Here is a 23,668-nt window from a genome sequence, read left to right as displayed (position 1 = left end):
CTAACATTGGCCAGTATAACGTCTTAGCCCGCATGTTCTTTATCCATATAAAAACTTGGCCTGCAATGAAATACTGAACTATTTTAAGGTATCAACTGATGAATGACAGAAAATTAATTGCCGCATAGGATGGAAAGAAATCTTGCTGTATGTGGGTTGTCTCCTTTAGTGCAGAGCGCTGTGGTTCTGGGAATAGCTTCTGTTGGATACTTTAAAAGGTGTTGCGGAGGCCCAGATCTCTGCTGTGCAGATCTGGGCAGCAGTGCAAAGGACTGTAGAGAGCACTTGCCAACAGTATTGAAGAAGTAGTTTATCTTGTTTTGTGGAAGTAAGGCATAGTAAAGGCAAAATCATTTGCTTGAATACAGTTATTGTGGTCCAGCAGATAGCAAGCACAGCTGTTTTTCGGACCTAAATCTGTTATGTAGCCCACTTTATATTTTGTGAGGGGAACAGTGGTTGGTTTCTCATTGGCTAAGGAATTGAAATTTAATTTGTGGCAATGTTGGATATTTGAAGCTGTTCTTTTCTGAACTACAAATGTAGTTTAATCTACAAAGATTGTATGGGGTTTTTAGAAACTAGATGAAGATCCATCCAGAATTATTGTACAATGGGTAATTTTGCTCTGGTGAGAGGAGCTGGTTATAAAAAGACTTTCTGAGCCTTTATCTTTGTGATCCTGTATCAGATTTTCTCTGTAGATTTTTTTTTTTTACCACATACAGTACAGCATTCTTCATAAATGTGGGAGATAATACGAATGAAATACATTCAAAATGACTGGCTTTTTGAGTGCCACAAAAAGGTTGTCAAAATAAGCTTTGTTGTTGCACTGTAGTTCTGTGCTAATGAAGATTTATTTGGAAAACAAACCTGATCTCTGAGAGAACCCTAACATTTCTGTTTAAGGATATTTAAATTCTTAAAATAATCTTAAATAACGTGTTATTAGATTTCCTGAAGTCTTAATTGATAATATTAGGGAAATGACCAGTTATGTATCCTTTTTTGGAGGTGTTTATGTTTAGCAGCAATGTCAGTTGCTAGAGGGAAAAAGATTTTTCTCAGCACTAAAATTTGTAATGGCTGTCAGTTCATTTCTGCCTGCCCTTACTGGGAAAGCATGGTTGCTCAGCACTTTTGTGAGAATGTGGAGTCATCTTGGTCGAAGTCATATGTTTGTGGGCTTGTTTTGGAAGAGCACTTAGGCTTAATGGTTTTCTGCCCTAAATTGTTGTTTGGAAGTGATAAAGAAAATGAGCTACAATAGTAGAGTACATGGCCAACAGTGTGCAGTATAGAAAATGAAGATTGTCATACTTTTTTTAGGACATAAAATGCTGGAATCTTTTAATGTGTTGTCATCTTTAGGTACTTGCATTTTAAGTCTCAGCACCCATAGAGGAGATATATACAATACAGTAATTATTTCCTAAACCATAAACGCACCAATTGAAATTCTGTGCAAGTATAACGTGAAAACCATTTCTGTGGTCTGCATGTTTGCATGTTAGGTCTCTTCCAATTAATGGAGGGTGGATGTGTGTGCAGCATGAAGTATTAATTGTGTAGTGAGATAGTCAGCAGGAAAAAAGAGCTTCAAACTCCAGCTTCTCATATAAACAAAAATCAGAAACTCTGAAGTTTCATTAAATATCAAAGCAATGCTGACCTATGCAATCAATGTTGCTATTGCGCTTTTCTGCAGTTCACAAAATTTTAGCTTCCTAAAATTACAGAAAACATTACTTTTTATAGCATTGATTTGAAGCTTTTGTGCTGTAGTCAAGTTTTAGTGCTTCACTTGCATCTGTACTCTTGTTTGAGGTTTTCTTAATGGTTATTCTCCTTTCTTTATGTACAAGAAAATGTAAATAGGCCTGCTTAGATCACCTTCATTAATGAGTAGAAAGTAGGAGCAGGGGGTGAAATTTATCTGGAGCGACTTTCTGACTAGATATTGATGATAATGATAAAGGATTAATAAGCTATTTTACTGTTAGGATCTTTGCCATCACTGAACACATTGTTACAGAAATTAGTGTTCTCACTTGCATGTCCAATGTTTTATTACTGGAGGTGGTAACTGCATGAAAATAAGCTGAATTGTAGATTATTTAAGTGCAATGTTTATAAAAAAACTACCTTTGAATGGTATTAGTACTTAATTGCTCTGGCATGTGTTGTTTGAAACTAAACATTAGCACTCTCCTTCCCTTCAGACTTTGGTTTTGTTTCTAGGTTGCACGTCTTCAAAAAATCCCTGATGGTGACAATGAGACAATGATTCCTGTACTGTCTTCAAAAAAAGCAAGTGAATTGCCAGTTGATGAAGTAGCAAGTATTCTGCAAGTAAGTAATTTTTTCATATAGAATGCACTGATATTACCAAACAATAAGTTTGATATTTCTTAAGGACAGATCTTGTAATTGAAAGTTGATGCATTATCATGCTGTTTGATATTAGGTATTAGCTGCTTCTAAAAGCAAGTTGGTTTTTAAATTGTTGCTAGAAATGCTCTAATCTCTTAATATAAAAAAAAAATTTGGACATTTGCAGGGGGAGTGAGATTCAACTTGAAAATATTTGGATTTGTCTGCTTTGAAAATTGTGACTTTATTAATAAAATCTGAGAGTCAATCTTGCTATAAAATTCTGTGCTGGGTTTTTCTTTTTTTATTGCTTCCATTTCTCTAAGGAATCCTTAATATTCTTAATTTATTTTGGTAGCCTCCATCTTAAGTCTAGAAACAGGATTGAGAAAGCTACTCGTTGACAGATTTATGAACCATTCAATCTGGGTTAATTTTCATGATAGATGATCTTTTTTCATTTTCTATATGCTTGACTGCTTGAGGAGTACACCATGATAAATGTTGGTCACTGAAAACTCAAGCCTTTGAAGCTATTGCTGTCACTTGGCTGAGTCACTGAACTCCTGACATAACCCTCTAGAGTCTGAAGGATGCCCACAGTTTGGTCTGTTGTGGAGTTTTGTGCAGGGAAGATCAGCAGTCATTTAGAGATGTGAAGCAACATCTGTTTCTGTAGTGCTGTGAATTTTTGGTTGAATCTCTTAAATACTGCCAAATAGAGTTTTAAAATAGTAGTTAGTTAGCTTTTGTTGTCATACAAACATTAGTACCAAACTTGTCTTTCTGATGTTGCCCAAATTAGTATAATCTAAGGCTGTGTATTTGGGTGTGGGAATTTACACTAGCTTTTCAGTGTATTTGCTGATTGTTTTATTCTTTGCATATTTTAATAGGCTAATCTTCAGAATGGCTTAAAAAACTGTGAAGTTTGTCATAGACGGGCATTCCATGGATGGAATGAATTCGATATTAGTGAAGATGAACCACTGTGGAAAAAATATATATCCCAGGTGAAGATTTTTGTCCTTTCTGCTTTTTGGTTTGCAGTAGTTTTGCTGTTTATTTTGTTTTACTTAGCTTTTGTGTACATGAATATATTTTGATAAAAGTGGGAAAAGTGTAGTAGAGCGGGAAACTAGAACTTGTATAATTTATATCTAATTTAGCTATTGAAAAAGCTTTTATTTAGGCATGTACCTGTAAGTGTCATAGTGTTTGGTTGTTCTTAAAGGTATGTTCATAGCTATCCAAAGGGTGCCATTCATAACTAGCCTGAGGTCTAGAAAAGCAGAATAAACTTCCCTGTAGTCAAACTTGGTCCTGAATTGTACCAAGGTGAGAGAACAACGCATATGACCATTGGTAAATATTTAAATGGAATGTGAAATGTGAATAACTTGATAGGAAATTTCAAAAAGCAAAAGCGCTGCCTTTGAACTGAGGGTGGAGGTGGGACCAGCCTTGATTCTGGTGTTGAGCAGAACTGGCAAGAGTCAAGTGTGAATTTGTTTCTTACGAGTGTGATATATCTCAAATACATACATACAGATCTGATGTGAAAGTCACTACTTTCTTCTGCCTACCCCTCCCACCCCCCAGCTATACAAGACATTTACACAGAAGATTTTTCTAATGAATTTGTAATGTTAAACCTTTTGGTCAGTGTTTCCTGCACCTTGGCTGTGCAGCAGTGCAACCCTGAAGCAGCACTCTGTGGTTGAGTCTGCGTTCCTTGCGAGAGGTTAAAAAGACATTTAGTGCTTGGATGATGGTAGTGGTGAGAACACATCCTATACTGGCTGTGCTCTGGCATTAATGCTTTATTTTCCCATGTGTAGGGTCAATTAGTCAGATACATCAGAACACTTCTGAGGCATATTACCCAGACCTATTTTAGATTGGATTTATTAAGATACATACTTGCTTTGAGTGTGCTTATCAGATCTACTTTTAGAAGGTTCTTTGATTGAGTTGTAGGAATGTTCTTTTTTGTAGTGTTTCTCAAAAAAATCACCATGTTAGCAACCAGCTGTCATAGAAGGAAGTTCTTTTATTGTGTTAGCCTTAAAAATCTGAGGAAATCATATGATCCAAAAGGAAAACTTTTATCTTGTAAAACAAGAAATCATGAATTGAAGGTTAAGAAATATATTCCTCTCTTAATAGTGATCAGTTGCTGGAACAGCATCAGTCTTTTACCTCAAAGACATTTTGAATGTATTTCAGGCTTCTTTTTGTATGTTTAAATACAATATAAACAGTTATAGGAGATTATTGTTTTTGCATTTAAAATGTGAATCAAGAAATGTAAAAAACATTTTCTTCCTGTTACATATTGAATACAGTCTATTCAAGGTCTTTGATATTTAAAAGAAAATGCCTCAAGTAAGCCTCAAGTAAGCATCTGAACTGTGGAGTTAGATTTTCTTTGCACAGGTAGGTTATAAATATTTTAATAATAGAATATTATGCTTCAGAAATAGATCTGATGTGCTTTGAGGGGTAGATAAAATGGCCTTTCTGTCAAGAGTGTAGCTGAATTATCTTCTGTTTCATTTCAGTTTAAAAACCCCCTTATTATGCTTCTCCTGGCATCTGCAGTCATCAGTGTTGTAATGCATCAGTTTGATGATGCTGTCAGTATCACTGTGGTAAGGAACTAAAATTCTGTCTTCATTGGGAGTAGTTGGGAATGTGTGACCACATGTGTGTTCAGTGTCACGTCAATGCCGGTGTGGGGTGGGATCACTTGGTTACAGTTAATGAGTTTGATTTGTGTGTTATCGTTAAATCAGTTTAGTTTGTGACTGGATTTTGGTTTTTTTGTTTTTCTTTTCCTTGATTGATAGCAGCAGTACATATCAAAATACCTCAATGAGTAATTTTATGGCTCGTGCTTGCATCTTTACTCTTCTATTGGTTAAAATGCCTGTCTTTAGGCATTTGTTCAGAGAAGCAGTTTGTGGCGTATTTTGTGTAATTTTAATCTTAAATTTTCCTTTAATTCCAAGTTGAAGCCAACATAAGCCTTCTGTGAATTCACTTGAAAGATGCAATCTTTAGAACATGAAGAAGTGAAACCTGAACTGTCTAAAAATCACATAGAAAAGATAGAAGCTGAAATAATAAATTTTTTGTAGAAGGTTCCAGTTAAATAGGGTGCTAAATTAGTGAGCCAAATACAGTACTCACAACTGTTTGTCATTGCAACTGGCACAGAGAAGAAAACTGTAATCCCTTTGACCTTTTAGGGGTAATAGGTGGTGACTGAAAACCATGATTTCTGTATAAGTAGAGGCGAGTTCTAGCTGGTTTTCTTTCTGTTTTGTCTTACCTCTGCACTTTCTATGTTGACTTTATTTTTGTACATAACTTAGGGTAACTGGAGGTTTCCTCCTAACCCCTCTAATTTTTTATAAAGAATAGTTGTCTTTGAAAGATAAACTATGTGGCTTATTAGGGATAAAACTTGCAATTTTGAATTTGTGTATAGTGTTAGTTTGGAATAGTTTGTTGTGTTCCTAAGTTGGATGTAGGTAAATTGTTGTATTATGAAATTTATTGTGGCTGAAAGTTGAATTATTTCATGTTTTTTCCCCTTGGTTAGTGCCCTTAATCCTATTTCTTAACTTTCTTGAGCAAGGCAAGGAGAAAAAATAAAGGCAGTTAGTGTAAGAGAGCAGTAATTTCTGCATTCTGTGTTACAGCCTGGGAAAAAATCTTTTAATAGCCTTGTGAACATTGGTAGAAGTATCTTAAAATATGGAGAAAAAGTGTGATTGAGTTAAAGTTATCAGTTGTGGGTTTTGTCTAACTTCTGACTTACTTGTACCATTTAGTCTTGTTATTATCAATAATGCCCACTTTCTCACCAAGTGGATATTTGTTTTACTTCATTTTCAGATGATAGTGCAGTTTTTCTATGGCTATGCATGTCAGAGCCTTGGCTCTGAGAACAAAACTCATTTGCTACTAGGGATCAATGACATATATTACTTTTGGTGGCACTGCTGTCTTGAGCTGCTTTTGCCATCCTTTTAGCTCTGTAGCTATGAACATAAAACTTCTTGATCTGGACTGGGAACTGATGAAGATTAAAAGAAAAATAAAATCATTAAATACTTTCCATTTAGAGGATATTGGTTTCTTGGTGCAAGCCATTACACACAGGCACAAGCTGAGAGACTGATGTGAGGCTAGGAATGCAGAACTTTTTCAGGTGGCATGGTCTGTATAATGGAATAATATTACCTCCAAAAAACCAAGTAGCTGTGGTGGAAATGTTCCATGGAAAGATGGAATATATATAGTTACTTCCTCATATTCAGTTGGTGAGGCTAATGTTAGTATCACAAGTAAGGTGGTTTTATTTAAGAGTTCAAGAGAGTTTTTCACTTGCAAAATGGTAATGTCCTGGTTATTTTTAGTAGTTGCTGTGTGTACTTGAAAAGCTTAATTAATGGATGTTGTGTTATGGTTCTGTAAGAAATCAGTGTAACAACTCAGCTTGAGGAACAAATTCAGTTAATGTAGCAAAACTCAATTTGAGAGTGTATTGAAGGAGATGAGGCTTGCTGTACACTGAACTGATCTTTGTTACTTCCTGGAATAGATTTATTTCGTTCACTCGCTTTCACATCTCATGCTTAGAAGCCCCATGATATTTATGTTGAAGTGTTGCAACCAGAATTGTGTGTGATAAGAGGGGACTATGAAGGCTGCTCTTGAGGCCTTAGTACTTACCTTGGATTCTTCCTAACGAGCAATACTACTTAGCTTTTTTGTTTGGGGTCTCTGACATCTTGTCTATTTGGGTTGTGCCCAGTGTCCTGTTTCACTGTGGATTTCTTGAGCAGAGTTTCTGAGGCTCATCCTCCTCTTGTTCTTGCTGGGATGTTTTATGGCTCCAGACTGGTTCTTCAGCTTGCTGCCTCTTATCAAGACTTCAGCTGGTTCCTAGTCTTTTTGTTACCTGGGTAGTCGAATGAAACCACATCTGTGGTGCCCTGTAGCAGTTAACATACCTTTGTTCTGGTCACAGAGAACACCAGTCAGTTTTTCTGTTTGTGTTGTGGGTCGCTTTCCACTGCTGTCTCTTACTCACTGTTTAGACACAGGAGGCAGAGGCAGTTTTTCAAGTTTGCTCTAGTTATTAATCTGATTTTTAGTAAAATCAGTTTATTGCATCCTTGGACATCACTGAAGCAGGTGCAAATAGATAATGGCATTGCTTTTATGACAGATCCAAGATATACCGAGTGATTTTGAGCATAAGAAAATTAGTTTGTTTCCAAATCACCTTGTTAATATGTAGTAACAACTGTGACTGAGCAAAACCAAATAGGATTGCTTACTTTCACCGTCATTTGGAATGCTTTTATCTCACCCACTTCTGTTCTCCTGCAGGCAATAGTCATTGTTGTTACAGTTGCCTTCGTTCAGGTAAGACAGCTGTTGTCCAAGTAAGATTACTGCTTTTATGTAAACTCTTTTATTAAAAAGACTGGAGTAGTTGTCTTGGTGCATTGTGCTGTGAATGGTTATGTGCTTTCATCCAAGTCTTTGCCTTTTCCGAAGTGCACGGTTTGTCCTGCTTTACCCATGTTGACATTTATGCATCTGTATCAGTATTATACTCAACAGTAAGAGTACTTGTAAGGAAGCCCTTGTAATAAACAGTGTAGGAGTACTTAAATATCTAACTTCATAGAATAGGTTTTGAAAATGTGGCTCTTGCTTTAATTTTGTGCAGAAATGGAAAAAAAGATTGTCTTCATTTTGCAAGTAATAAAAAAGGTGTTTTCATTCTGTAAATGCACAGCTTTAGTCAGGGTATGCGTAAACCAAAATTGCTTTGTGTGTTTGTGCTTTATATCTTTAATTACCTTAATTTTGTAATCTGTTTACCGAGTAAAAGATGAGTTGTGTTACCTTGGTTCTCCAGGGGCTAAGAGCATGAAGACAGTATCTTTGGTACTAATTTGTTAAACTGGAGCATTCAATAATGTGTCTGATCCCTGAGTTTAGAAGCATTTTAGCAAGTGTTACAAAGACCTGAAGATACTGAAGGAAAATGCAAAGGACCTCTGCTATTTTTTCAGAAGAAATGCATGTAGGCAAATCTGTAAATTTTTCAGTGTTTGGACCATGTTTGTTTTTTAACCTATCTAATATAGAACTGTTGAAAATCATCTCTTATCTGTTTGGAATATTACTTAGTACAACTTTATTAATTAAATAAATTTCAGTAGCTGTATTTTATGTTGTGTAAGTTTTCCCTGTTTTAAAACTATTACCTGCTTTATTTTTGAAAAAATGTCTCTGCAGGAGTACAGATCAGAAAAATCTCTTGAAGAGCTTAGTAAACTAGTGCCTCCAGAATGCCATTGGTACGTAATTTTGTCCTTTGAGTCCTAAAGTAAATCATAAGAATTTTAGTCTGAAATGAGTAAATGGGAAAGACTTTTCTGAATTTAGTTAATTTCTATCAAGTTCTTATGCTGACACAGAACACACTTTGCTCTTGCTCATTTTAAAGATTGTTTTATGAGCCTAAAAAAACTACACCATGTGGTTGCCTGTCTGAACCCTTCCAGTGATGTTACTGATATGTAACCTCTAAGAAACAAGCAGCAAATTGGAAATATTTTTCTGAAATGTGTAACATTGCAATGTGCAGTCAATGCTGTGAATGCTTTTCTCAGCCACAATGCCAGAGAAGTCACTCTCACTGCTCTTTGTGCCTACAGTGTGCGAGAAGGTCGGGTGGAACACACACTTGCAAGAGATTTAGTTCCAGGTGATACAGTCTGCCTGTCAGTGGGAGACAGAGTCCCAGCTGATCTACGATTATTTGAGGTATATTCCTAACTTTGATTTAATATTTAATAACTTTAGTTCTTGTGGGACAGAGGGCAAGGGAAGATAGCCACTGGATACTGAAGTGCAGTAAGTGTTCTTGTTTGGAGTTCACAACTATCTTGATAGAAAATTTGAAATAATTACTTTGCAAATATCACATACATCCTTAACCAATGTATGTAATTTTTTACTGTAGGACATGAGAAGAAAGGATTTTTTAATTGGATGTACTAATGCATTCTTGAAGATTTTAATTTTTTTCCCTCTCATTGTTAAACATGTAGAAACATTGTTTTCAATCTGAATCCTAAGATATTTTGGCATCTGGTTGCAGGCGGTTTTCAGTCTTTATTTGCGTTAAATCTTAGGTTGTAGTTCCAATGTTCTCCAGTAGTGGAACATTAGAAAAACTTGTGAAATTGTGCTGGTGTAATCTTTTCTCTGTGACACTTTTTCATCAGTGTGTGTTGTTATATCTTCTAGTTTACTAAATACCTAATATGTGGTATTAGCACTGCTGGAGTTGCTTGAATTGAAGCAATTGCACTATAACAGTACTTTAACATTCTCTAAAAATGAAGTGGAATGTGTATATATATTCATCTGTCATGTTTTGATGGTTTTAGTTGAAAAATGCCATTTTTCTACCAGATTTGGCATCCTCTGTTTGCTCAGTATCTGGACTATCTATCCCGTTAAAGTTGTTTCTGGATATAAAAATCTGTATGTCCAGGTTATCCACAGTTGATAGTTAATTAATCAGTGTTCATTTCATAGACAAATTCTAAATTAACTAGTTTCTGAGACAAATTTGTGGCACTACTGACAAATTTGTTTGGATCGTGTTGTTAGCCCCTGTGGTGTAGTTGGTACTTGAGTGGGTTTATTTTTTATGACTGCAAACACTCTCTGCTTCCCTTGGCAATTTTATCGTCCCTGCATTGTTACGAAACTGCTGTTGCAGCAGCACCTACTTTCTTGCTCATATCTGATACCACGCTATGATAGCAGCAGGCTCAGCCCTCTTACAAAGGAAAGCAGAAATGGAATTAGAAGTTTCTCAGCTGTCTGCAGCCCTTCACTAGATGAGACCTTTTTCCATTGTAAACCACTCTTGCATATCATTTGAAAAAAGAGCATGTCATCTTATTTTCCTCTTGTGTCTACTGGGCATTGCTACAAGGTAGTGGGTTTTAAAAAGAAATTATATGGAGATCATCTTTTCAGAGAGAAAACCAGATTTCCTCTGCATATTCTCATTGACATCCTAGAAAACAGTAGAAGTGATAACTAGGCACTATTTACTTTGTGAAGGCATTTGTATATGTGAAAACTTTTCTTCACTGCTCTAATTTTGTGGGGACAACCTTGTTTTTCAGAATGAATTTGCATATCTTTTCTGGCCTAGGTTTAATGTGTGTTAATGAGTGGTCCATTAAGTTTTCAGATCATTTTCTCTAAAGCCAGAGTATTGAATCAAAAACTAACATACCTATAACAGTGTAGACTTTAAAACACAATTCCTTTTGGTAGTGGTGATAAACATTTCAGAGCTCATGGCTAAATTTGAACAGTAGCAAAGTGGCATCTTCTTCCATTTTTGACTCTGGTGAGAACTTTGTAGGAGTGCTTGTTGCTTTGTTGATCTTAAAAATATTGACTTCCTTATCATATGAATAAATTGGTCATATTTTAATGGTCAAAATTGTGAAACTTGCACTTACACTTCCAACTACTTACAAAATACTGTCATGCTTTTGCGTATTTTGTTTTCAAAGGCTGTGGACCTTTCTATTGATGAATCCAGTCTCACAGGTGAGACAGCTCCTTGCTCTAAATCTACAGTTCCTCAGCCAGCAGCAACCAATGGAGACCTTACTTCTAGGAGCAATATTGCTTTCATGGGGACATTGGTCAGATGTGGAAAAGCAAAGGTAAAATCATTATTGATAGAGAAGAATACATTTCATGTTTCAACAATTTGAAGGCAGTTCTTACTTTTAAAGTTTATTACCTCTTGGTGATTAGTGTGATACTTTGCAGAGCTTTTGTCACTGGTGCTTTTTAATACACTAGTTCAATAAGAAAACTATAGCCATGAGAGCTCATATTTATAGGGACCAGATGATGTGAAACTCCTCTGTCTAGGCTGTGATGTTTTGTTTCTAGAGCTACATTCACATGTTTGAAAATGTGTAACAGAAAATATGGTTCTGGCTAGTGTTAGATGTTAGCAATTTTGAGTTTTGTTACTGGTAGTTAGTACGTACTTCAGCAGTGCACAGAATAACAATTTGTTTCACTGACACAAAAGGGTTTTTAGGAAAAATTCCCTACTTGTGACAAGAACTAATTTTATAAACCAAGTTAAAAGTATTATTGGGCTAAATGGCATTTTCCCATGATTGGAGTAAAATCTGTCAATAACAACCACTAACATTAAAACTTCATATTTGAATTGGCTTTATCTTTGTGTTGTTTTTTTACTTTTTTAGGGGATAGTTATTGGAACAGGAGAAAACTCTGAATTTGGGGAGGTTTTCAAAATGATGCAAGCAGAAGAGGTAAGAGAAGATATTTAAAAGCAAAGACATAATTTGAAAGTGTGTGTTTCATTCATTAAAACCTTGAATTTATTCCATAGGAGCTTAGTTAAACATACATTGCTTTCAATATTTTCCTTCCCTCTAGTGAAGCAAATCTTAGCTCTTGGATATGAAGGTAGTAATTGAATGCAGTGCAACAAAATATCTGTAGCTGACCTAAAGATACTAACTGTGAAAATAATACTCTGAACCTGTCTAAATATTTACATAGCTTTCTGTTTTGCTAAATTGAATTTTCTGTAGATAAGTAAAAGCATTCCTTCTGAGATATAATTGGCCTTCCAGGGCTCTAATGCCTCTATTTTGAAAATCAGTTTTATTCTTGGTACCAAGAGCTTTTCAGTTTTGGAGGAAGTGCGGTGGCTTGTAGTTGGCATGATGGGCCAACTTTTTTTAAAAAGTCTTTATAATGAAACTTTTGATAAGACCTTTTATGTTAGATTTGTTGCAGATATCACAGAGCTCCTGAAGAGTATTTCTAATAAATATTTCATTTCATTGAAGTATTTTTGAATCTCATTGAATTTTATGAAAGAGTAGTCTGTTTTCCTAAAGTAAATGTATTGAAACATAGGGTATAACTGCATCTTATTTACTGCCTATCTTGAATTTTGCATCTGTGAAGTAAAATGTGATGCAGTCCATTTGTTAACTGCTGCATGTTTGCCATTCATCAAGGCTCCAAAGACACCTCTGCAGAAGAGCATGGATCTCTTGGGAAAACAGCTTTCCTTGTATTCCTTTGTTATAATAGGTAAGATAATTTATGTAAAATAATTGCAGAAGATTATCTAATTAAACTAATGTGTAGGCCTAGGAAATGGAAGACTAAATCTCTAAAAATCTCTTGGCTCTTGATTTCATTGGTCACTTTGAGTTCATGTCACTAGTCATCTGAAAATTACATAAAGTGACATAACTCTAATCATAAGGGTGTTTACTTGCTTCTTCCTGAAAATGTACTTTACTGACTTTTTGTCCTCTAAATGCTTCCTTTTAAATTGCAATGTGTCTTGGATTCTGATTCAAGGGGTGCATAAGTGAGTAGCTCGCTTAGATACGATTGGGCAACTTGACTGGCTGATACTTTCTTAATCTTTGCCATACTAATGGAATCATGCTTTGATAGTGAAATAAATAATAGATTTTTATAGGTAGCACAATAGTAAGCTTTGTTCTGGTTATTTGATTTTTTTCTTGTGCCCATGAGGCTACAGTACATGCTGATTTTACATTTATTCCCCTGTCTATTTTATTTATAGGAGTTATTATGCTAGTTGGCTGGTTGCAAGGAAAGCATATCCTTGATATGTTCACAATTGGTGTGAGGTAAGATTTATGTTTTTAAATAGTGTAGATCATGCATTAAAGCTAGTGATCGATTTTGTAATATGGTTGCACACACTGCTCTTAACTTCATCTGAGTTATTAAAAATAAAAACAGAAAAGCAAAGTCATACATATTTTTAATGATGCAGTATGTTCCTGTTAGTCTCTTAAAATTTACATTCATATGGTGATTTCTGAGTGTCTTGTGGAACATCTGCAAACAGGCAATAGAGTTGTACAGTTTGGATTTTAGTTGCTGGGTAAATAAAGTAGCTGTAATTTTATAAGGCATATGACAAAACAAAATTACTGCAAGCCTTGTGTCATGTAGTTCAAGAACTCATCTTCTACTATGTTATGCAAACTTAATCCCAGTGTGTTTGCTGAGAACAGCACTGAATTTAGATAGTCTAACTCCATACTCCTAGAAAAGTTGTTGGGTTGCTGATTACATGGACAGTGCATAAGGCAGAAGGGTTTCTTTAAGTGACAGGATCAGACTCTGAAGAATTATGCATTTGTGGAGGGGAGAAAAGAAACCCAGGAACTGCATCTTTGAGCATTGCCTAATGAGTTGTGATCTTGTTTACACTGTCATCAGGTTTTTTATTTGTTTGTTTTTTAAATGACCTTCAGTGCCATTCCCTCACTTAATTTGGTGCCGCATCATGATCTGGCAGTAGCAGTTGTGGATCAGTGGTGGCATTTCCCAGTTCTGTTTAGTGCTGACTACGCTTATTCTTCACAATCTGGGCTGCTTTGTGCAGCCCTAATTAGTGTTTTGTGTAGGCAAAACAGATGTACAATTGATTTCTCCCTCTCCCCAACATTTCTTCATACTTTTGCATAAATAATGAGTAGAAATGATCTAACTTATTTCATTTGCTGCTGTCTTATAATGAATGCTATACACCTGGAATCACATGGCAGCTCGTTCGTTTCTGTTTTAATCTCGGTGACCAGTCAGCTACAGAAACAATGTTCTGAACTGTAAATTCATCACTACTGTGTATTCCTGTATGACATGCCAAAGCAAGATTTGTGTGTTTACTTTCATTACAGTTTGGCTGTAGCTGCAATCCCTGAAGGACTCCCAATTGTGGTAACGGTGACACTGGCCCTTGGTGTGATGAGAATGGTGAAGAAACGGGCTATTGTAAAAAAGCTGCCTATTGTTGAAACTTTAGGTATGACTAGACTAACTTAGAGTGTTTTTGATGCAAATGCTAGGAAATCTACAGAAATATTGATGACTAATGAGGAAAACAAAGCAGGTATTCTTATTTTGTTAGCAATGTGGCGGCATCTTAAAAACATTCCTAAATTGAATGTGTTACACAGGAGCAATTCAGGTAGATGTTTCTGTGGGCCTTCTAACTACTTTTTTTGAACTGAAATAAAAAATCTGCCAGTTAATAGCATGCCGTGCTAGCAATTCACTAAACAGATTGTTTGCTGTAAGGTGTTCTTGTTAAATAAGACTTGTAAAATGTTTTTTAAATGAAAACTTTTTGGTATGAATTTAGGAGTGATATTGACAGTTGAAATCAAATCCAGGTTCAAATATTAGAAGAAGTTTTGTAATCATAGTGCACCCTCAGGATGTTACACTGCTCATATTAGAACATAAAATCATTTAAAAACTTTAAAGCTCAAAAAAGATCTGTATGCAGGTTGAGTCATAAAACATGTAAAGCACAGAACACAGAAAAGAAATAGAAATACTAAGTTAAATAATTCTGCTGCATCTGATTTCCTTTTTGCATTTGAGGATTGGGAATTTTTTTTCCCAATGCCTCTACCTGAGTTTCACTAGTGTTGCAAGGTTTTTTGTTGCTTGTACAGTTCCTGCTGTCATGTCCAGAAATGTCAAGATGCTGCAACACTCTCCCAGAATCTCCATGCCAGAGTTAAAAAGGCATATACAAATTTCACATTTTTATAATCTTTTCAAGCTCATTAAAGTTTGCAGGTTTATTAGTAAGTCACACTTGTGTGATAGGGATGTTGTGGCTAGTGTTAGCTAGATGTTGTACTTTTTCAGGCTCTTAGTTTTTTTCCTCACCAGGAATCACAACTGAGATTTCAGTAATCTTAGTTAATCTCAAATCTGTAGTTTGAGATACAGCAGAATAAAATAAAGGAGAGGTATTGAATGGACACATTTTGGATGAGTTGTAAATTTGGGATTTTAATTAGTTTGTGGTTTTTTTAATTTATTGTGCAAACTCACAAAAAGCCTTGTACAACTGTTCATTAATAGTTGAAAATTTGCTGTCTTTTGTTAAATGTCACTTGTTATTCATAGACAGCTGCAGTACTTCTAGAAATTTGCTTGGCTTGAATACTTTTGTCTTTGTTAGTTACATTGTTCTAAACAAGAATTATAAATCCTGTCTTATAAATGTTTATTTGTTATTTCAGGTTGTTGCAACGTCATTTGTTCAGATAAAACTGGAACTCTGACAAAGAATGAAATGACTGTTACCCATATTTTTACTGCTGATGGGCAGCATGCTGAGGTATGTAGTGTGACATTTAGATTTGCATTTACCTTCTGACTTTGTTGTGTGTACCAGCTGAAACATGCTGGACTATACTGCAGGTAAAGCATCAATTAGGAAAGCATAAATTTGTTGCACCAAACTCCTGTCCCTCAGTTCATTTAGTATGAAGCCTTTGAGCTGTGCTATCCAAGCCTTCTCTGGTTACAGAAGAATTTTTTTATATAGTATGTTAAGTTCTTAAAACTTTTGGTGACTGTAGGTCACACACAATAAGAGACAGAGGCTAAGATAGACAAGCTGAGAGATTGTGTTTTTCTTCACTACAGAAAGTTGAGGCTATTTTGCTGTTTCAGGTGAAAAAAAATCCCCCAAAATTTACATGTTACAAACATTTAAAATGGAGATACACAACTTTTTGGCTAAAAGACAGTTTATTGTGTGACCTGTTTTTACTGAATATGTACTGTCATTCTTGCTTTTTTATAATGGATGGACTTGCAAGTAGGAGCAGGACATCAAACAGTGATTGTTGAGATTAGGGAGTTGCTGGAAAGACTGATGATGTAAATGCACAAAAGAGAAGCAAAAGCAGCAGGAATGGAAAAGAAGTGAGGTGTGAAACTGGATGTGGGTTCATAGGAGTGTTTTAATCAAGTTATTAAGTTCTCAAACTCCTTGATCAGGGTTTTGTTTCCACAATACAGTTAACAGATGGTCCTGTAACTTTATTTTGTAAGCAAAAATACTGACATTTTTTCTTATTGTTTCCTATTATTTACCTGTATTTGCTTATATATCCTCGTATTTGGGTTTTTATTTTTAGAATTCTATATGAATTCTGCTACTAGCACAATTGGCATCTGGGTCAAATCAGCTCCTTTTTCCTAATGGAAAGAGAACTTAAAATGGCTATGAAATATATTAGCTGTTAATGCTGTAGATATGAAGACTTTTTTAGGATCCTAGGGGGATGCCTGGGTTTTATGCACCAAAAATACAATTTTACTGGTTTTAACACCTCTTTGAGGTCTAAACTGAGAGGCAGTTCAACTGTTTCTTTTTTTTCTTTTTTTTTTTTTTTTTTTTTTAATAACTCGATGGAAGTAGGACTCTGCTCTGTAATTCCATTCCCCTGCAGGGGGTATGCATTATTAATCAGGGTAGAGACAAATAGGAGGAAAAAGTTAGAAAGCAAAAGAAAGCATGCCTAATACTGTAAGGAAACAACACGTACTACATTTATTTATGCTAAGTAAAAAATTTGATGCTTTTTAAAGAAATTAGTCTCTAATATATTTTATTGAACTCAAAGTGTTGCTGCATTAGAAGCTGAGTGAGAAGAATTCGTGCACACTGAGTAAAAGCAGCCATTATGAATGACCTTTTGAAATTCTTCTGTAGCTTATAGTAAAAAGCTGAGAGCAGTTAACCTGGTCAACACTGCGTTGCATTCTGCCTCTGGCTGCTTGTCTTGCAGGTTACTGGAGTAGGTTATAACAGGTTTGGAGAAGTGATGCTCGATGGTGAAGTTATTCATGGTTATAACAACCCATCCATTAGCAAAATTGTGGAGGTAAGATCTTGGCAAAGAAAGGTGAGTTTTAATGGTGATTAGCATGAGCACTTTGTATGGCACTTACTTCGTGTTCTGTTTTCTCCCCTTTCCTTCCTCATCTTTTAGGCTGGTTGTGTGTGCAATGATGCCTTGATTAGAAACAACACATTGATGGGGAAGCCAACAGAAGGGGCTTTAATTGCACTTGCTATGAAGGTGTGTACTTGATGGTGCTTTTTGGATTTATGGCAGGTGGGAAATGTGTAGAAATAAGTTGTGGTTTTGTTTTTCTCATTTTCTTCTGGTTTGGATCTTCTAGATTTGTATTGCAACTGCTCATCTCGTATGTTTCTTTCTTGTAAATCTTGGGCGTTCTGAAGGATCAGAAAAAAAATATTTTTGAGTGGAGTAAAATCTCTATTTTTCTGCACTTAGTACTGTCTTTTTACCTGCCACAAACTAATTTACCTGTTGAATACTGACTGTGCTGTCTCTTTCCCATTTCACATCAGTAGCAGTGGGAAGTTGATAACTGATGTATTGGTGACTGCAGCATTTATAGTGCCTTTTAAGTGCAGGGCTTTTGAATTGTGGACACTGTGCTGAAATGTTTGGGTTTTTTTCTTTTGGAGAGGGAGGAGGGGTTGTTGTTCCTTTTTTGTAATGCTCTGACACACCCATTACAGCTACTGAGAAATGTAGCAAGGCTCATGCTGAAGCCTGAAAGAAATTTCTAGGTGCTTTCAGTGCTAGTTTGTCAGAAGTCTATCTAAATTGGAGTAGTGTGCTCAAAAGCAACTTTGGAGATGGAATTGTTCTTTAATTAAGTGATGTTTGCTAACTGAGGTGATTCAACAAGTCAACACAGATTGTACCTATTTGAAAAGAAGAGGTCCTGACATTGTGGTGGTACTTCTGTTTTATACAGATGGGTTTAGATGGAGTCCAGGAAGACTACATAAGGAAAGCTGAATATCCCTTCAGCTCAGAACAGAAATGGATGGCTGTTAAATGCATTCACAGAACACAGCAGGTAAACTTCAATCACTGTTTACTTGAGCACTGGCTCTGTAGAATGGTTATCTACCTTGTTTAATATCTTCATTTTTTGCTTCAGAAGTTTTGGAAGACTGGCAGTTGTGCACAGTCCTGGAAATATGGTTTGGTAGTAGCCGCAGCTTTAGTTTCAAGCTCTGAAGTAGAGAGAAGGAATCACAAGAAATAATTTCCATAAAAGGCATGCTGGGAAATTACTTTAAGTATTGTGAAAGCTGAGACTTTGAATGTATACTTGGCTGTTTTTTCTTCCTTCTTCTCCCTTCTCAAACGTCTAAAGCAATTCTGCCAATCTTCTGCTGTTCCAGTGCAGCGTGGTTACATAATGATTTAAGAGCAAGAATATGCATTGATGTTCAATAGTATAATTTATTTTGTTTGGAAAGATGAGGTTTCTGTTTTTGATGCAGACATCACATCCCCAGTGTTGACAAATTTTATTGATGTCAACACTGGCATGGATTACCGATAAGAACCACTCTAACCTCTTTTTCTGTCGTCTGGTACTTTCATGTACATACTTGCATTCATGTTTCATTTAGATCCATATGAATGTTTTTGTTAAGAATATTGACATAATCACTGCCAGTCTGATAACGGGAGCGTTCTAGACAACATGTGCAACAACACATTGGATTTATGAAAAATCTTCTATATTGGGTTTATGAAAAATCTTCTAGTACTTCAGACCAAAACCAGGCTTGCTTATGGTGTTCCAGTATCACAGTAAAATCTTTGCTTTGGAAAGAAAGCATTTGTCTCTTTTTAGCTATATGGGTTATATTGTTTATTATCAATGTCTGTGTAAAGAATGGTGAGCAGAAATTGGTATAAGATTTTAAACCATGAAAAGACTTACTGTGTCTGTGTTTTTGAATCAGAAATTTTAAAAGAATGGTGGAAAATTGATAATAGATTTAAAGGGAGCATAAATTATTTGAAGACTAAGAAAACACAGTGGATTTAGAAACTGAACTCTCATCACTTAAGCCTATCATGAAAGATTGAAGTAACTTGACTGCGTATAAATAACTTCACAGGAAGAAAATAGATATATTAAAAAAAGAGGTTTTTAGTTCAACTGTAGAGAAGATGAGTGATCAGTGAGTGGAAATTGAGCTGAGGTAGCAGTTCTTAATGGAAGGGGAGGGATGGGAAGGAATGAGTTGATTTAGAATTGGAGTTAAATGTTTGAGGTAGGTGGGTGGACTCTTAAGTCCTGTGATATCATCATATCAAGGCTAGATGGCTATCTAGAAAATATTAGAGTTATTAGGCCTTGTACAAGGATGGAGGGGTTGTTTAATGACCTGTGCAGCTGGTCTGACGATGAGCTTAAGGTCCTTTAGGTCTAATGTCCTCTATAGGTTGAATTTCTGTCCTTTGCATGGCCTCTTTAGTCTGTGAACTGTGACTTGCAGTGTGTGTGTCTGATGTCTACTGAAATGAGATATTGATTATTAGCTTTGCTCTGTTGACTTTACCACTGTTGAATGTACAGTCTAGAAATGCTCAAAAGAAGAGATTTTTATGTTTAGAAGTGTAAGTTTGATTTGCGTTATGCTCTCAGGTTCTGTTAAGATTCTTAACAGAAGTACACATCTGTCATTCTTATGTGTCCATGTGTATGTACTTGTGTGTGTGCACTTACGCATACACACACGTGCACACAACGGCTCTTTTTTCTCTTAGGACAAACCTGAAGTTTGCTTTATGAAAGGTGCTTATGAGCAAGTCATTAGGTACTGTACATCGTATAACTGTAAGGGACAGAGCCTACCTCTGGTGCAGCAGCAGAGAGAGCAATACCAGCAAGAGAAGATGTCTATGGGTTCTGCAGGACTTAGGGGTAAGGCTGTTCCATCTCTCAAAATAACAATTTCATTTAAATGGCACTGATTGTTGTTAAAAAAAGAACCCAAACCACCACCACCACCAAACAAGAGCAACCCAAAACAATAGGATCTTTTTTGTTGGTTGGTTGGTTGGGTTTTTTTGTTCAGTAAGTGCCACTGTGTTGTTTAGCTTTTAGTGCTGCATAATAACATGATTAAACTGCACAGGGTGAGAAAGGGCACTGTTGCTTCCTGTCATCTCTTGCATGTGACCACAACTGAACAGTACATTGCTACTTAACTTCCATACCTTATTATAGATGCTTGTGGGTTTTTTTTTTTAATGTGAATGTGTTTATTTGTCCATTACTTTGCCTCCTGCCACCTTCATGAGTTAGGCTAGCACAACTGATTGCAGGCCAGGAGATGCCCTTAGAATTATCTTCTGTGTTAACAACCTGTGTAGAATTTTAGATGAAACAAAATATTTTCCACAAGATGATTGACAGGAGTTGATTATGGGCCAGGATTATACATGACTGGCTTTCTTTGGCCTTTGTAAAGAGACCTCTAAGCTGTTAAGTCCATGGACAACTTTTTAATTGTTTTAAATTTTTTTTTTTAAGGGAGGGGTACTCTGTGGCTCAGGAAATTCCTAAGATGCAAATAATTTGAAGCTGAGAGGATGTGCTAGGAGTGGTATCTCTTTGCTGTTTTATTTGAACAGTCATTTGTTCTGTCTCTCAAACAAAAAAATGAAGGATAATGTTGTGAACAAAGCAAACTTGTTTTTTCCTTGCAATTCTAATAACATTTAAATATATTCGAATTAAGAATCATACTTTAAAAGACATTCCAGAAAATATTCAGCATGTACTCAATGAAATCTGCCTCTCAAAAGGAAAAAAAAAAACCCAAAGCAGAAAATAAATACATTAACTGATCCTCCGTTTCATCCTCTTGCATAAAAGAAATGCACAGAGAAATCACAAAGCTAGATGTGGTTCTCTTTCCACACAGTGAAAGTATAAACACTTTCAGATGAGAATAAATAGGAAAGTTATCTTTAAAAGCTGGAATATGACTGTTTGGTATGAAATTCTTTAGAAGACAAGAATGTACATAGGTAGGCTATTAATGCTCAGCATTGCTACTACCAAGGTTTAAAAAAAGGAAAATATCAATTCCAGCTCTTTGCTTTATGCTGGCCTGTTAGTTTGCAACAGTTGTTCTAAATGCTGACGTAAATGTTAATTTCAAATCTTAACATGTTTATTTCTTTGTCTTCTTAAAGTTTTGGCCTTAGCTTCTGGTCCTGAGTTAGGACAGCTGACTTTTCTGGGGCTTGTGGGAATAATCGATCCTCCACGGACGGGTGTGAAAGAAGCTGTTACTACACTTATCACCTCAGGAGTTGCAATAAAAATGGTTACTGGAGATTCACAGGAAACTGCAGTTGCCATTGGTATGAATAGTTGATTTCCTTTCATATTTTCTTGTTTTCTGCTTAGCTAGTTGTTATGAAGTGTGGGTATTAAATCTCTATCGTTTGTGAGTTCTGTATTTTGGGTTAATGTATGCCACAGTGGAATTAGCAGAGAAAAAGACCCAAAAAACCCAGGACCCTAGCCTGAAGTGATACTTTGGCTTCAGCTTGAATAGTAGTTTTCCTAATTTGATTAATATATGACTTCAGCTGTTTGAAACTGTATTTTTTCATGGTCTTTTCTTATTATATATGCTTGATTTCTGATTCTTACTGTTACATCACCACCACCACCCTCCCTACCCTCAGCTCTGGATGCCCGTCTCATGACAACAGGGATAAACTAAAATAACCAGTGACAAGAAGTAATGATGTGTGGCACTTCAGTGCTGTCCGGTTTTGTCCGTACAAGTTAAGTTTGCAGCTTAAATATTATTAATAAATATTTAAACAAACTACTTCTTTTTAAAAAATAATACATTAAAGTACAAGCACTTTAGCTGGAATATGAGTTCTCTACAAACAGGATAATGAACAGTTGAATGTGCACATGAAAAGTATACCCCCAAACTCAGTGTATTTTATCAGAGGGTTTTTTTCCCCTTGTCTCCCTCATGTTATTTTTCATTTTCTGTCATGTTATTTTTGAACTGTAAATTCTTTGAGAGGACTGAACCCCTCTATTTGTTTATATGACACCTGACAGAATCAACTACAGACCTTTAGACCTAAAAAGACTAAGCAAATAAATATCTGATTAGGATAGACTTTGTAGCATGTTTTTGTTACTCAAGAGTTCAGATAATTTACTCCAACATGCTAAATCAATAATGTAATAAGATGTTCTGCTCCAGGTATTTCAAATCTGAAATGCTGCAGAAAATATTAGGATTAAAAAAAATGATTGGGTACTTAGTATCTTAAAAGGGTAAATTATTATAGTAAGTTTTTTTTATTACTTTTTTACAGCTAGTCGACTAGGATTGTATTCCAAAAATTCACAGGCAATCTCTGGAGAAGAGATAGATGATTTGGATATTCAGCAGCTTTCTCAAATAACACCAAAGGTTTGTTTTGATGTACTACTTACTGAAATGTGGTAAAGGATACATTTACATACTGAGAATTGCTTTTTTTTCTGTTGCAAGCTAAAATGCAATTTCTTAGATACAAATAATATTCTTCTAATCACTGTCTTTTGGTCTGACATATGACCAATATGAAAATCTATTTCTTTTGACTTAGGCAATTACCTTTTTAGGGAGTTTATTACTTATGTCTCTTTTAATGCTTCAGTTTGGCTTTTACCTTTAACTTTCATTTTGCCACCTCTCAGTAAACATCACCTTTTTGTATTATTAGGCCATTTTATTTCTGAGCAACTCAGTTCATTTATATAATCTTAGAGTCTGCATGTTCAGACAGTCCATTGTTTTGTAATTTGTAAGAGGACTTGTCTGTGTTTTTAATGATTTTAATCGATTGGAGGTCACTGGTTGGGAATTTTGAAAGGGTCTATTCATTAAGTTACTGCTTAATACTTTTTTGTTATTAAATAACTAAATGGATTAACCAGTGTCAAAGTTATAAATGTGAAGACATAATCAAATGCAATGGAATTTCAGGTTTAACTATGTTGCAAAATCCATGCATCGAAATGCTGCTCTGTTTGCCAAGGACTGCAAAATTAGACTGCAGCATGCCTGAGCCTGGTGTAAGCAAGCCAAAAGCCAATATTTGCAACCAAGAAATGCTCATGTCAGCTTTCTGTCTTTTCTTAGTGACTTGCAGAAACTGAGAAAAAGAAAGAATTGTGTAGCAGATAGTAATTTTTGGTTTATTTGGTATTACTTGTTCTTAAGGGCTGAAATAGATACAAATTTACTTACACGTGTTTGTCCTGGGACCCGGTTGCTTTTCTAGATGTTTGCTTAAAATCTTATTAGGAATTAATTAAAATCAACCAATAAGATTAATAGCTGTATACAGTCTAAAGTGATTGTTGAGAAATCTAGCTTTTTGCCAGGCTTCTTGAAAAGGAAGAATGCTAACTG

At 35.6% G+C, this 23,668-nt stretch overlaps 1 protein-coding gene across 6 annotated transcripts in view; it reads left to right on the top strand.

The window, feature by feature from the left end:
• ATP2C1 (ATPase secretory pathway Ca2+ transporting 1) overlaps positions 1 to 23,668 on the top strand; it is a 62,895-nt gene that overhangs the window by 30,324 nt on the left and 8,903 nt on the right. For all 6 annotated transcript variants that reach the window (XM_048300596.1, XM_048300587.1, XM_048300607.1 and 3 more), the window contains 18 exons: positions 2,245 to 2,355; positions 3,273 to 3,389; positions 4,941 to 5,030; positions 7,786 to 7,821; positions 8,707 to 8,768; positions 9,129 to 9,237; positions 11,019 to 11,174; positions 11,736 to 11,804; positions 12,525 to 12,600; positions 13,109 to 13,175; positions 14,238 to 14,362; positions 15,600 to 15,697; positions 17,160 to 17,255; positions 17,364 to 17,453; positions 18,166 to 18,270; positions 19,986 to 20,142; positions 21,423 to 21,593; positions 22,584 to 22,681. In XM_048300596.1, the coding sequence (XP_048156553.1) occupies positions 2,245 to 2,355; positions 3,273 to 3,389; positions 4,941 to 5,030; positions 7,786 to 7,821; positions 8,707 to 8,768; positions 9,129 to 9,237; positions 11,019 to 11,174; positions 11,736 to 11,804; positions 12,525 to 12,600; positions 13,109 to 13,175; positions 14,238 to 14,362; positions 15,600 to 15,697; positions 17,160 to 17,255; positions 17,364 to 17,453; positions 18,166 to 18,270; positions 19,986 to 20,142; positions 21,423 to 21,593; positions 22,584 to 22,681 (1,833 nt within the window). The remainder of the gene's footprint in view (positions 1 to 2,244; positions 2,356 to 3,272; positions 3,390 to 4,940; positions 5,031 to 7,785; positions 7,822 to 8,706; positions 8,769 to 9,128; positions 9,238 to 11,018; positions 11,175 to 11,735; positions 11,805 to 12,524; positions 12,601 to 13,108; positions 13,176 to 14,237; positions 14,363 to 15,599; positions 15,698 to 17,159; positions 17,256 to 17,363; positions 17,454 to 18,165; positions 18,271 to 19,985; positions 20,143 to 21,422; positions 21,594 to 22,583; positions 22,682 to 23,668) is intronic.

Source organism: Corvus hawaiiensis, chromosome 1 (assembly GCF_020740725.1).
Source record: "Corvus hawaiiensis isolate bCorHaw1 chromosome 1, bCorHaw1.pri.cur, whole genome shotgun sequence".
In the NCBI taxonomy this organism is placed as follows: Eukaryota; Metazoa; Chordata; class Aves; order Passeriformes; family Corvidae; genus Corvus; species Corvus hawaiiensis.
This window is presented reverse-complemented; position numbering and strand designations above follow the sequence as displayed.